The sequence below is a fragment of the Mastigoproctus giganteus genome, chromosome 8, assembly GCF_048544385.1.
Source record: "Mastigoproctus giganteus isolate SK-2022 chromosome 8, ASM4854438v1, whole genome shotgun sequence".
In the NCBI taxonomy this organism is placed as follows: Eukaryota; Metazoa; Arthropoda; class Arachnida; order Uropygi; family Thelyphonidae; genus Mastigoproctus; species Mastigoproctus giganteus.
The window spans coordinates 25,162,148-25,174,594 of record NC_143582.1 but is presented as its reverse complement, the minus strand read 5'-3'; the positions used below and the strand labels follow the sequence as shown (position 1 = coordinate 25,174,594).

Below are 12,447 nucleotides of genomic sequence, written 5' to 3'. Positions count from 1 at the left end.
AACTAATCCTTTCCCCATTCCACACATATTTTTACCACCATCAGTTGTGACACATTTTAACTGATTCCATTGCAAATTGTACTGTTAGCGTTTTCTCGACTTCCTTTAAGATATCTTGCCCTGTAGTTGTTCCATGCAGACTATTCATAGAAGCTAATTTTTCAGTAACCTCAAACTCAGTACTGACTTCTCGAATAAACAGCAACAATTGGGCAGTATCAGTAATGTCTGTAGACTCATCAAGAGCCAACGAAAACCACTTGAAATTTTTTGCCTTGTCTTTTACTTCTCTTGATATGGCTCCCGATGTCCTCAACCCTTCTAACAACTTGTTCTCGCCGAAAGACTGACAGATCGAAACAAATCCATTTTCTCTGGACACATTTCTTCGGCTGCCACAAGCAAACATGATTTAATTAATTCACCATCGGTAAATGGTTTCCGTTTCTTGGCTAATAAATGAGCTATTTGTAAGCTTACTTTAGTTGCTGCTTCATTATCATTTATTTTAACGAATAAATTGCGTTGTGATGATGCATTACGTTTTAAACTTTCCAATTTTAGTTTCTGTTGATTTTCTGAGTTTTGAATATTGTGCCAAGTGCTTGATTTGGAAATGACGACGTATATTGTACTCTTTTTTTTTTTTTTTTTGCACAGCTATTGTGTCATTACATAATAAACATGATACGTTGTCATTTATTTCTGACAAAATAATTCACTCCATTCAGCTTTAAAAGCACGACATTCGAAGTCCACTTTTCTCTTCATATTTGGTCTTGAGGGTGACATGGAACAAATTTTGATTACGTTTTGCTCACATAAAGAGCCAAAGAAAGAATATATCTTAGAAATTTGTTTAAGTTTTTAGAATTTGTTGGAATAAAATCCTTGAATTCTATTTTTTTCATAGGCCCTACAGTGTCTGGAGACTAGGCACCAGCGAGGTATTCTGATAGAGGTGTATAAAGCCTTGAATGGTTTAAGCATGCTCAATGCTGATGGGATTCTTCCTCTAGCTCAGAAAAATCACCTGAGAGGGCATAAATTCAAATTGAGGAAAGACAGATGTAGGATAGACGTGCGGAAATTTGCCTTTAGCCAGCGGGTGGTTGGTTGGTGGAACAGACTTCCATCCCTTGTGGTGGAGGTTGATAGCCTAAATAAGTTTAAGGCTCAGCTTTTTTTTTTTTTTTATGGAAACCCCAAACATGAAAGGCATCAAAACCTATAGTACTCAGTACCGTGCATGGGTTGAAGGAGAAATATGGGAGGGGAGGGGGATGCTAGAAAATTTGCTCTAGAGACTAAACATGGGTTTCACCACTTCAAGCCTCCAATAAGCAAAGTGGTGGTATTTCACCGGTTGATGAAAGTCATCTACCACCTATCTGGACAGGTATTTTGAACGAACAGAGGGGTGAAGTGGAAGTGGGTTTTTTTTTTTTTTTTTTGGCTGATGCTGCATAAGCTTGCTTTCTTGCATCAAATGCCTCTACTAATGCTAATGCTAATACTTCATAGGATATGGGTAGTGCCTAAAGTGCTTCATGGAAAAGGACCCTGTTCATGATAAAAAGCACTTATATTTAAGGAATCTACTTTACAAATGAAAGAAAATTTACAGCTCGATTCCAGCACTTTTAATGAATTAAAATGTTCACATTGTTTGAAACGAATACGTCGGAAAATCTGTGAGTGCTCTGGTACAAGAATTTCTGCTTCAAAATTAGTTAATGTCTTGGATAATCCAACTCACCACAAGAACATTACGATGCTATCAAATATTGAGATTTACCTGTTCCTATGAGGATAACCTTGTTTCTTAATTACAATCTAATATCCCTATCTCAATATGCGCAAGAAGATATCAACATAGTGAAAAACTTAAATGATGCTGTGCAATGCCAAAACAGAATCTTTTCACTTATTAATATTCCCAAACTCTGGTAAATTCATGTATTTTAAAACGCTACTGCAAAATGTTCAGTGTCTGCAATGAAATGGAAATAATAGCTTTAACACTATTTCAAACATTTGATTCTTAACTGAAAGGTGGACCTCCTACAATCAAAATGATTTGTTGTTTAACTCAATCTTTTTTTAAAAAAAAATTAGGAAAAATTGACTAGCAGTTGTAGTAGGAAAATGTGGTCTGACTATTTCCTTATACAAAGGAGGTGACTATACATTTATATAATGGCAATGGTCAGGCCCTGCCTTGAGTACTGCATACAGGTCTGATGGCCTCATTTTAGGATGTAGAGTTGCTTGAGTGAGCACAGAGAAGCTTAACAAGATTGGTGAGGGGAACAAACAGGTGGTCCTACCAAGAAAGGCTTAATTCTGCAAATTTCATCTGGAGACTAGGCACCTGTGAGGTGATCTGATTGAGGTGTATAAGGCCTTGAATGGGTTGAGTAGGCTCAATTCTGATGGGATTCTTCCTCTTGTTCAGATTACTAACTTGAGGGGGCATAAATTCAAACTGAGGAAACAGTTATATATGTGCAGAAATTTGCTTTTAGCCAGTGGGTAGTTGATTGCTGGAACAAACTTCCATCTGTCATTGTGGAAGTTGATAGCTTAAATAAATTCAAGGAGGAACTGGACAAATGTTTAGAGGGAATGGATGTGTGAAATGGGTTTTTTTCTGGCTGATGCTACATAAGCTTGCTTTCTTACATCACATGCCTCTACTACTACTAATGTTACTAACATAGGAAATAATTTCAGTATCTCTTAACATTAAATTAGTTTTTCACATAAGAAACAACATTCATACATTAGATCTTTAAAAATAGTTAAGCAAAAAATGCAATATTAAATTAATAACTTTAAACCTTTACTTGACATCACATAATTCTTTAATATTTGCAAACACATGGCAATTCACAATTCTCTTTCAACATTTATTTGGGATTTGGTTCACGGTTTATCACTTCTACATGCCCTTCGAAACCATACCAGTAAATAAACTCAATTTCCTTGACATTTTTATTTCCTTCTTTTTCATCCTTTCTACTTTTCTGTTACTTTTTAGGTAATAGAAAACATCACACCTTTTCTCCAATGCATTATTCTTAAGTTAACATATACATTTTATTTTACATTCTTATGAAGCTGCCCTACAATTACAGATGTAATGTCTACATCCCATGTTTTATTCCAAACTCTCATATTCATCCATACCATTCTTCTATATCACATTGAACACACTTTTTCTTTCTGGTTTATAACTCTATTTACATCCAGAGGAAAAATTACTTCTCCTTTCTGTCTCTCTTAAGTCTTTTAATAACAATACTCTTAATAATAAGTAAATGTCAAATGCAAACAAAACGCAATCTATTTGGATGCTGTATTTTATAAAGCATTCCAAGCTGCTCTTGAAAAATCAGTCGCCAAATTTACTTGGTACCCAAACTAAATTTGAAGAGATGGCAGGTACGCATCAATAACACATTCAGTAGGCTATATATATATATATATAAAACATTATTTTCAGAGCACATTTTCCTGCATGAAGAGCCTACCATTGTTAGAGGCAAGGATCACACCACTCAAAACACATCACAAAAAGTAGTAATTATCCTGCTATCCATGTTGTAGTATAAGCGTTATCATCAACTAAGAATCACGAAACCCATTCCCCATTCAGTTGGACAGCTCTAAGTATCTGTGACATTCTTGAAATATTAGTTCAGTAGGCTGTTTTAAATGTGCTAGTCAAATCATTTACAAGTTAAAAAGATACACAAAAATTTTAGGTGATATTTCAAAAGAATAAGTTAAGTGACGTGTGACCAACAAGACAATCATTTAATCTTAAAATTAACACACTAGTTTTTTCCTTCCATTTTCGACATTGTGTAATTAAAATTAAAAAGAAAAATCAGATATGGAGGAAGCCTTCAAAACTGTTCATATTTATTACAATTTATATCTTACAAGGTAATGAAACAATATAAAATAAAAACTTAACTTATAAAGAATTTGTAGATTTATACAGTGGCAGAAAGCAATAAATACATAATTAGAAATCACCTTATAGATATATTAATGATCTTTTACACTGGGAGCTAATCAGAATTTAAACCTGTACATATCAGCTCTTGAATATTTTGAAGGCAAAGATTGAAAGCCTTTTTTTTTTTTAATATAAATAAATGGACTATTAGGATTAACCAAAGTTCAATTTGGTGCTTGTAGTGGGAATTATTAATAATTAATTTTGCCATACTTGTAGTATAACTGTTTTATCATAACACCGTAAAACATTTCCATCCAATTCAAGAATTAGTGCAATTAACATTAAGTTATAATCAAAATTCTCAAAATACGAATGTAATAAATTTAATATGCAGAGAACTAAACTAATATTTACAATACTATAGAACTGCAAGAAAATTTCAACCCAGTGGTTGAAATAAAATCAAAATTTGTACGGTATGTGTTACCAGCATTCAAGTTCAATCATGGAGGGACTTTTTGCTGTCCCTCAGCACCAAGTATTCGGTGCTTGGTCTTCAGTGAGAGCAGAAAGTTTCTCCATGATTGAAATCAAAAGCAGGTATTGTAAAAATTTTGTAAAAGTTTTTATTAATATTGATTTATGCTGTTATTCCCTTTCTCCAAGAATATTTATTAAGCAGAACTTAATAAAGATTCATTATTAAATATAAATATTTGTTAAATAAAAATTATTTTCTGATAGGAAATTAATTTTATATTTAATTATACAAATATTCACTTCAACATTTCTATAATGGCGCCTCCGTAGCCAGGTGGGCAGGAGCAGCAGTGCATAGCACATGCTTCTTGATGTAGACCGGGGTTCGAGACCGTGCCCACAAAATACGGAGGATGCGAAAAGGTCAGAGAATGACAACCGCACATCCCCGGAGCAATATGGCCTTAGTTGCTAATGCTCCTGAAAACCAGAAAAAAAAAAAAAAAAAAAATTTCTATAATAATAAGATGACATAAATTAGCAGCAATTTTCTTTGATTTAAATTATCTAAAATTTACCTCACAGTGATTTCAACAAAATAAAATAAAAAAATGGTGTACCCTACACAATGAAAAAGTTTGCTTCAAAGATACAAGAAAAACATTTAAATCTGAAATTTAGAAAACTTAATCTTGAAAATTACATTTTGTAATTTGCAACACAAAATGGAAGATGAAATGTCCGCAAAGAGAATTATTCATCTATTTTCGGGTTAATCCTAGGGGTATACAGAGAGAAGAAGAGGGAAAAAAAAAAAAAAAAAAAAAAAAGTGCTTCAATTTTACAAACAAGTTTTTCATCATTTAACAGCAGCCCTTTTCATTGTCTTGCTTGTTATTACACCTAGTTTTGTCTTAAGTGGGTTGCTTTTCCATTCTGCCACATAATTTTCTGTCTTGAAGTCAACCTATAATAAAAGAGTTGGGTTAAATAACATACTTATACTTAATGAAGTTAAAATAACGTAAAATATAACATCAAATAAATTTAAGTCACTAAAGGGACTTTATGATTTTTATCATAAAGATGATGTATGTAACTGAAAGGAACAAAGGAAATAAGGCCTGTTTTACCAAATTCAGTTAAAAAAAAAAAAAAAAAAAAAAGTACTAACACTAGGCAAATCGTTTTTTTATTATTATTATTATTTTATTTTTTTTTTTAATTTTCTTTTCATAGGTCACATAATACTCAAACTTTCACCATTCCAAGATCAGATCTATTTATATACTAAAAAGTAGAGAATTTGGTGCCATGTGTGAAATTATGTATCCTTTCTCATATGTTTTTAGTTTTTAAATATACACTCCTACCAAAATATTAAAGAACTGATTAACAGTAAGTTATTAGTCCTTTTGTGGCAACAACAGCAATCTCCACCAGTATGAATTTTAGAATGCATGCAGCTATTCCTGGTGATGTTATGTATTTCCCATAGATCTTCAGTTTTTCCAACTATTATTTCCACATCATACATCTTTTCACTGGTTCTCAACCAGATTTAAATCAGAAGGTTGTTGAGCAAGTAAGACGCTGTATATCTAAAAGCTCTTCAGTTCATCCCAGAAGAGCGTATGGAATATGCTGGTTTATGGAATATTTGATTTACCCACACTACATGGAATATAGTGTGGGTAAATCAAATTATTGGCAATATTTTAAAAATATGGCCCAAAACATTTAGGTGGACCTGAAGGCTGACAGAGCCCTCAATTCAGGTATCTAACTTCTGGAATATTTTTCTCTAGAAGGTTCTGAAATAAACATGTATATATATATGTTTATTTTAGTGGCAGTTTTGGTGGTTAGTATCTGATTTTGTTTCATTAGCATTATTCTCACAGCTACGTGTCCTTAGGTGAAAAACAGTATGAACCAGGGACATTTCCTTATCGTTCACAATGCTACTGTAAATGAATTTCTTAGGTTCTGCTCTCGCTCCCCCCCCCCACACTAGACTCTCGATTTTCTGGGATGGATGGTAAAAAGAAATTCCTGGATAATCGATTTCCCGGTTAATCCAAAAATACAACAAGTCCCCAACATACATAAGAGATACGTTCAGGACTTCTTATGTAAGTTGAGTTTTACGTAACTCTGGAATGACTGATTAAATATTGCTACTATATCCCTAATATGCCAAAAATTACAAAAACCGCATAATGTCCTTAGAAGAATGAAGAAAAATAGTTATATATTTTTAATTAGTTCAATTAAAAACTTTATCTGTGGACAGCGGTGAAGTAGCCAGAGTGGCACATAAGAAAAGAAAACATAAAAGGAAGAAAAAACGCATGCTATTATACTGTAAAAACTGATACGTATTTTGTAGCCTTGGTTATTACAGTTGACCTTCATTGGTGCTGATCACTTCACTGCTTCTCGTATTCTCTCTTTCACCTTTATTGTGTTCACCGTTGCCACTGACAAATCTGAATTCCGCGTGATACTTGTTAATGTTTGACCATTTTCATACATCCTTATTATTTTAATTTTCTGATCCGACTCGATCGCTTTCCTTTTCATGATAAATTTACTAGTACCGCTGTCACTTATTCTCTTAGTCGGCACCGTGATAATGGTCAAAATTAAAATTTTCTGAAAAGAATTTCACAAGGTTATCACCCCACGGAAGCTCACATTTTACTAAAGCACATTTCTGGAGGTCACTGCCAAAAAATAATAAAAACAATTTGCACTTTCTGGGTTATTGGGCTTGTCTGTAGTGTAACCAATTATAAACGGGTAGTAAACTCGATCTTATTGCATTTGCTATAGTACCGATAGCCAGAATTCTGTGGGCTTTTACATTATTATGGTGAAATGTGTGTGTCCCCTTCACTGAAATCTTCAGTCACATAAGTCTGGATCTACATAAGTCAGGGACTTACTGTATTGAAAAATGCTCAGCAACCTATGTAAAATGTATGGCGATAGATAAAAAAAAACGAAAAAACAAAATTGCTTCCCCAGGAAGAAGTCAGAGTTGTTTCTCCCACCCTTGGCATTCACAACAACTGGAAAGACTCAAATAGACAACGTTTTCGTTAGTTCCTAAGTTTTAGGCCAAGCCAGGGTACTATAAACTTTTTTCAGTTACCATAAAGCTTTCTATTTGAGATACTACATTAACGACCATTCGCGTCATCCAGAGTGCCCGGCACTCAGTAGTTGACCGATTTATTTTATTCACATTTTACTTATTTTTCTATATATACTTGAATAATTAATTTATACTTAATAAACTGTGTTAATATACCAAATTTGTTGTTCTTATTCCAAAAACATTACTACGAAAGTAACAATATCAGGGAAAAAAAAAATTTTTAGTGTACTTTTCATATCCTTTTAATTTTCAATTTTCCTGATAGCAAAGAATGAGTACCGGCACCTATTTTTTTTCAAAAAAAGCACTGGATATGACAGACCCATAGGAATGACTATCTATAACTACAAAACACAATAGCCAACATAGGCATTGCAGATCAGCCCTGTTTCTGTCATGAAGAAAAATACAAAAATTATATAGATCCACATCACAACTACATATTAACTGGCAACCTTAAAATTATAGAAGGCAATACCCTACAAGAAGCGATATGCAAAGGAACAAAATTCAGACCCAACTCCAAAATTTACTTAAAAAACATACACAACTCCATTAATATGGATCTATTGCAATTCGCATACAAAACAGCATACAAATACAACACTCCAGTGGAAGCTTTTCAAAGATGGATTAATATTACCACAAAACTTATCTTAACTAGATTCAGAGACATCATGACACACCAATATGACCACAAGATATACAATTTAAATAGTATTAAGCAAAAAATCAAAAACCTACAAAACAAGTTTGTTATCACCAATATAGACAAAGCAAATACAGCAGGCCCCCGTTATAACGTGGTTCGCTTTACGCTGTTCTTATATTATAACCCGTATCTGACTATAACGCTGTCACAGATCACTATAACGCTCTTTTACAGATTGCATTTTTGGCATATTTAACGAAATCGTTTCATTTGATGGAATCGATAGCTTGAAAATGAATAGCAAAACAGCATTAAAACGGTTCCCACGCCGAGTTGAAAAATTTTCCCACGCTCAGTGAAATTTTCTCGCACACTAATTTAATTGCAGTACAGTAACTTATGTAGTTCTGAGAGCAATATTTTAAAAAAAAATGATTTAAGTATATTGCCTGCAATATTTGCATTATATGCATTTATCCAAAGTCTAGTCATCACTCAGTACAGTATTAAACATCGTGCGTAACGGACAGTTCACTTGAACATTGTATCATAACCAACGCAGTTACATTTTCGAAGAGTTAATAATGGCCGATAGGAATGAAAAAGCAACAACGTCTGAGCGCAGTACGAAGACTATAAATGTAAGAAAAAGACTGAATTTGAAAATTCAGTCTTTTTTGAAGACTGAATTTTCAAATTCAAATCCAGTTTTGAAGCAAATCAATTCCAGTCAACGACAAGTGGATGTATGCCATAATTTAGGACTTGTAAGTTTAACTGTAAGAACAATTATAAAAAAAAGAATTAATTTTAGCAGCGGGAAAGATAGCTGTTCCACTACAAGCAACTAGGGCTAGGCCGGCTGTTAGGTTTGAAATGGAAAGACTAACTAATTTTATTGAAGATAATATCCAATGCAGAATTCAGTTAAGTTAAATATTATATATATATATATATATATATATATATATATATATAGAGAGAGAGAGAGAGATTAGTCAATATGATTATCTGAAGAAAACTCGCCAAAAAAAAAAAAAAAAAATGTGGAACCATTTAAAACTGGTAAGGGCTGGTTGAATAGATTTAAAATCCAGGGAGAAGCCGCAAGTGCAGATGAAGGAGCCGAAACTTTCAAAAAAGAACTTGTTAAAATTACTGTTTGTTTTGTTTGTTTGTTATTTAGGAGCATTAGCAACTAAGGCCATATTGATCCGGGATATGCAGTGGTCATTCCCTGACCTTTCCGCATCCTCCGTATTGGTGGTGACGGGCTCGAACCCCAGTTAAAATTATTGAAGAAGAGTATTACGTGTTATACTTCTCAACAAGTTTTTAACATAGATGAAGCAGAACTTTTATGGAAACGAATGCCTAAAAGAAGTTTCATATTGAAAGAATAAAAAAAAACATGCCAGGTTTCAAAGCGGCGAAGGATCGGTTGACTTTATTGTTGGATGGTAACGCTGCGGGGGATTTAAAATTAATACCCCTTTTAGTTTATTTGGAAGAGGGCCAAAGTTAAACCAAAATCGACACATTTTTCATGATTTTAATTGGAATTTTAAGTTTAATTTTGATACGTAAATAGTTACCACATAATTATATACGTATGTAATGCAGAATATTTTATATGTACAAATATTTGAATATTAAATATTTTGACCGACATTTGTGCATCTTTTCACTACCGTTTATTATTGATTAGGAAATATCCTATGGCACCGACTGCAACTCACAAATACATATGTTACCTTATGGGAATGTGGCGCTCGCTTAGCACGGATTCACTTAGCGCTCTGTTTTTTCGGAACGAATTATCAGTGTTAAGTGGGGGATCACCTGTAACAACTTCAGCATCATTTGTAAGAGATTCTATATAGACACCCTAAAACAGGAATTGGACCACAGTGACACTTATAAGTTCATCAGCCCCACTCGTAACACAGTCACTAAAAAACTAATAGCAATACACAAGAAAATTAAATTAAAAATGGACAACACCCTATATCCATACATTTACTGGATTCCCAAATTCCACAAAGATCCTACAGGGAAAAGGTCCATCACCACATGCAGAAACAGCTACAACAATACATCTAGCAAAATAATGGAATCCAAATTAAATATTGTATCTGCTTCCCACAATAATACACCAAGCTTCAAATTACAATCAACACCAGCCCACGCTCAGGAATGCAAAGCATGAGACCTTGCCTATGGCAAGGTTAACCATCACGCCATGGACAAAACCTGGTACGTCTGCACAATAAACTGTACCACACACACATAAAACTAAACTTTGGCAGGAAATTGAACATTTTCAGACTGACCACCACAGGACATGGAGGTGAGAAACTATGATATTTCAATATGTTACATACCTGTAGGGCTTTGAATCTCCTATCACAGTTTGCTGTAATATACGAAAATCGCTGTTTACTTAAAATTTAGTACTTATATAAAATTAAGTACATATATTCAATAAGATTACTCTTATAATTCCAAATTATCCACCAAGTAATTAACCTGCAAAACTGGTATAGAGATTACAGAAAAGGGTATGTATAATACATTCCTCCAGTATGGCTATACGTCTGCTCAAAGCCCCTGAGGAGTAGCAGAGGTATGATCATGAGGAAGAATGTTAATTTTCATTTATTTTCATTAATTTTTCACTAACATTTGCCAATTTCTCCAGCTTTCTTTAAAATTTCATTAATTTAGTTTCCTTTATATGTATCTTATATTTTTATATGTAAGGCAATCCATACCAGGGCTAGTTTTAAATATAACTAGCGGGTTGGTTGGGGTCACTACAAACCTGACACTCCCAAGTAGTAAATTAGCTTTATATCTCTTAAAATAAATCAGCATGTCATACATTACTGGCTAGATTATGCAAAATTGGCATATTCTGGTAAAACGTAACTCCCTCTATATTTAACAACTGTGACGTGATGTGAAACTATTATGGTGATTTTCAAAATCTACGCATAAAAATTGGTTAGAAACAGCATTTCAGTTCTTAGAGGTAAAAATCATCTTGGCTAGTGTTATTGGCATACAGAAGTGTTCCTAAGGAGAGACTTTGCTTTTGGGTTGTGAAGTTTTCAAACTGGATGTCATCTGTGTGGAGATCTAACCGAGACATTTTTTTAACTATGAAAGTTTGGTTTAAATAGTGAGAATATCTTTTTTTGCTTTTTCAAGTTAAACAAATCCAGGAAAGTAAAATAAAGAATAGTTGTAGACTGAATATAAGAAATTTTCTATTAGCCGAAGGATTATTTACTGTTGGTATAATGTCCTACTCAATCTTATAGAACTGAATAGCCTTTGTAAATCCCTAAGCTTTTCTTTTCCTGAATCACTCTTAAGCCCACCCATCCCTCTAGTCCATGTTACTCTGGGCTTTTGTTCCCAGGCACAATAAACCTTAGTTTTCATTTTTCAGACTACATCTGTAATTGCTTTGACATTTTGAAGCACTACAGTCTGGTTCTGACAGTTATCAAAGACATTAAACAGTGTGCATAACATTTAGTAGCAGATTGAAGGAAAAGAGATACGCAGTAACAAAGTCAATATAAGGCTGAAGCATAGTACAGATTTAGTGCAAACCTTCCAACTTTTAGAATTCCAAATCCAGAAAACTTTTAATGTAGATCTGTCCTTCAGCTGGAGCATCTGGAATGGCATTTTCAAAACATGTCTTCCAAATTAACAATAGTAATCAATGCATACTATATAGCAAAATACTGTTGTATAGCATGCATCAATTTAAAGTTTATCTAGCAATATCACTTATAAAAAAATACATTCATTAATATTTAAATTGAACTTAAAACCTAAAACATTAACACACCTGCAATTTCTCCCATATTTTCTTCTTTGGGTTCAATTTTTCATCTGGTTCTTGGTTTGATGTTTCATAACCTTCAACAAATATTCTCTCACCAGTGCAGCTGCCTTCTGGTGGTTGTAATGGTTCTACCTCACCAGTTTCTTTTCTAAGTAAACAAGAGTATATTAGGTTTTACACACAAAAAAAAGAAAAAAAAAAAAAAAAAAAGAAAAAAAGAAAAAAAAAAATTCAATTAAACTTGGTTTTTTTTGTAACTAAAATTAAGTTAGAAGAGAAATAAATATATTCTAAACATAAAATGCAATTAG

General features: G+C 33.2%; 1 protein-coding gene across 1 annotated transcript in view; it reads right to left on the bottom strand.

The window, feature by feature from the left end:
- Positions 1 to 5,261: 5,261 nt before the first annotated feature.
- TyrRS (Tyrosyl-tRNA synthetase) overlaps positions 5,262 to 12,447 on the bottom strand; it is a 77,664-nt gene continuing 70,478 nt past the window's right edge. The window contains exons 13-14 of the mRNA XM_090379742.1: positions 12,140 to 12,284; positions 5,262 to 5,420 (exon numbers count right to left, since the gene is read on the bottom strand). Coding sequence (XP_090235868.1) covers positions 5,313 to 5,420; positions 12,140 to 12,284 — 253 coding nt within the window. The 3' untranslated portion in view covers positions 5,262 to 5,312. The remainder of the gene's footprint in view (positions 5,421 to 12,139; positions 12,285 to 12,447) is intronic.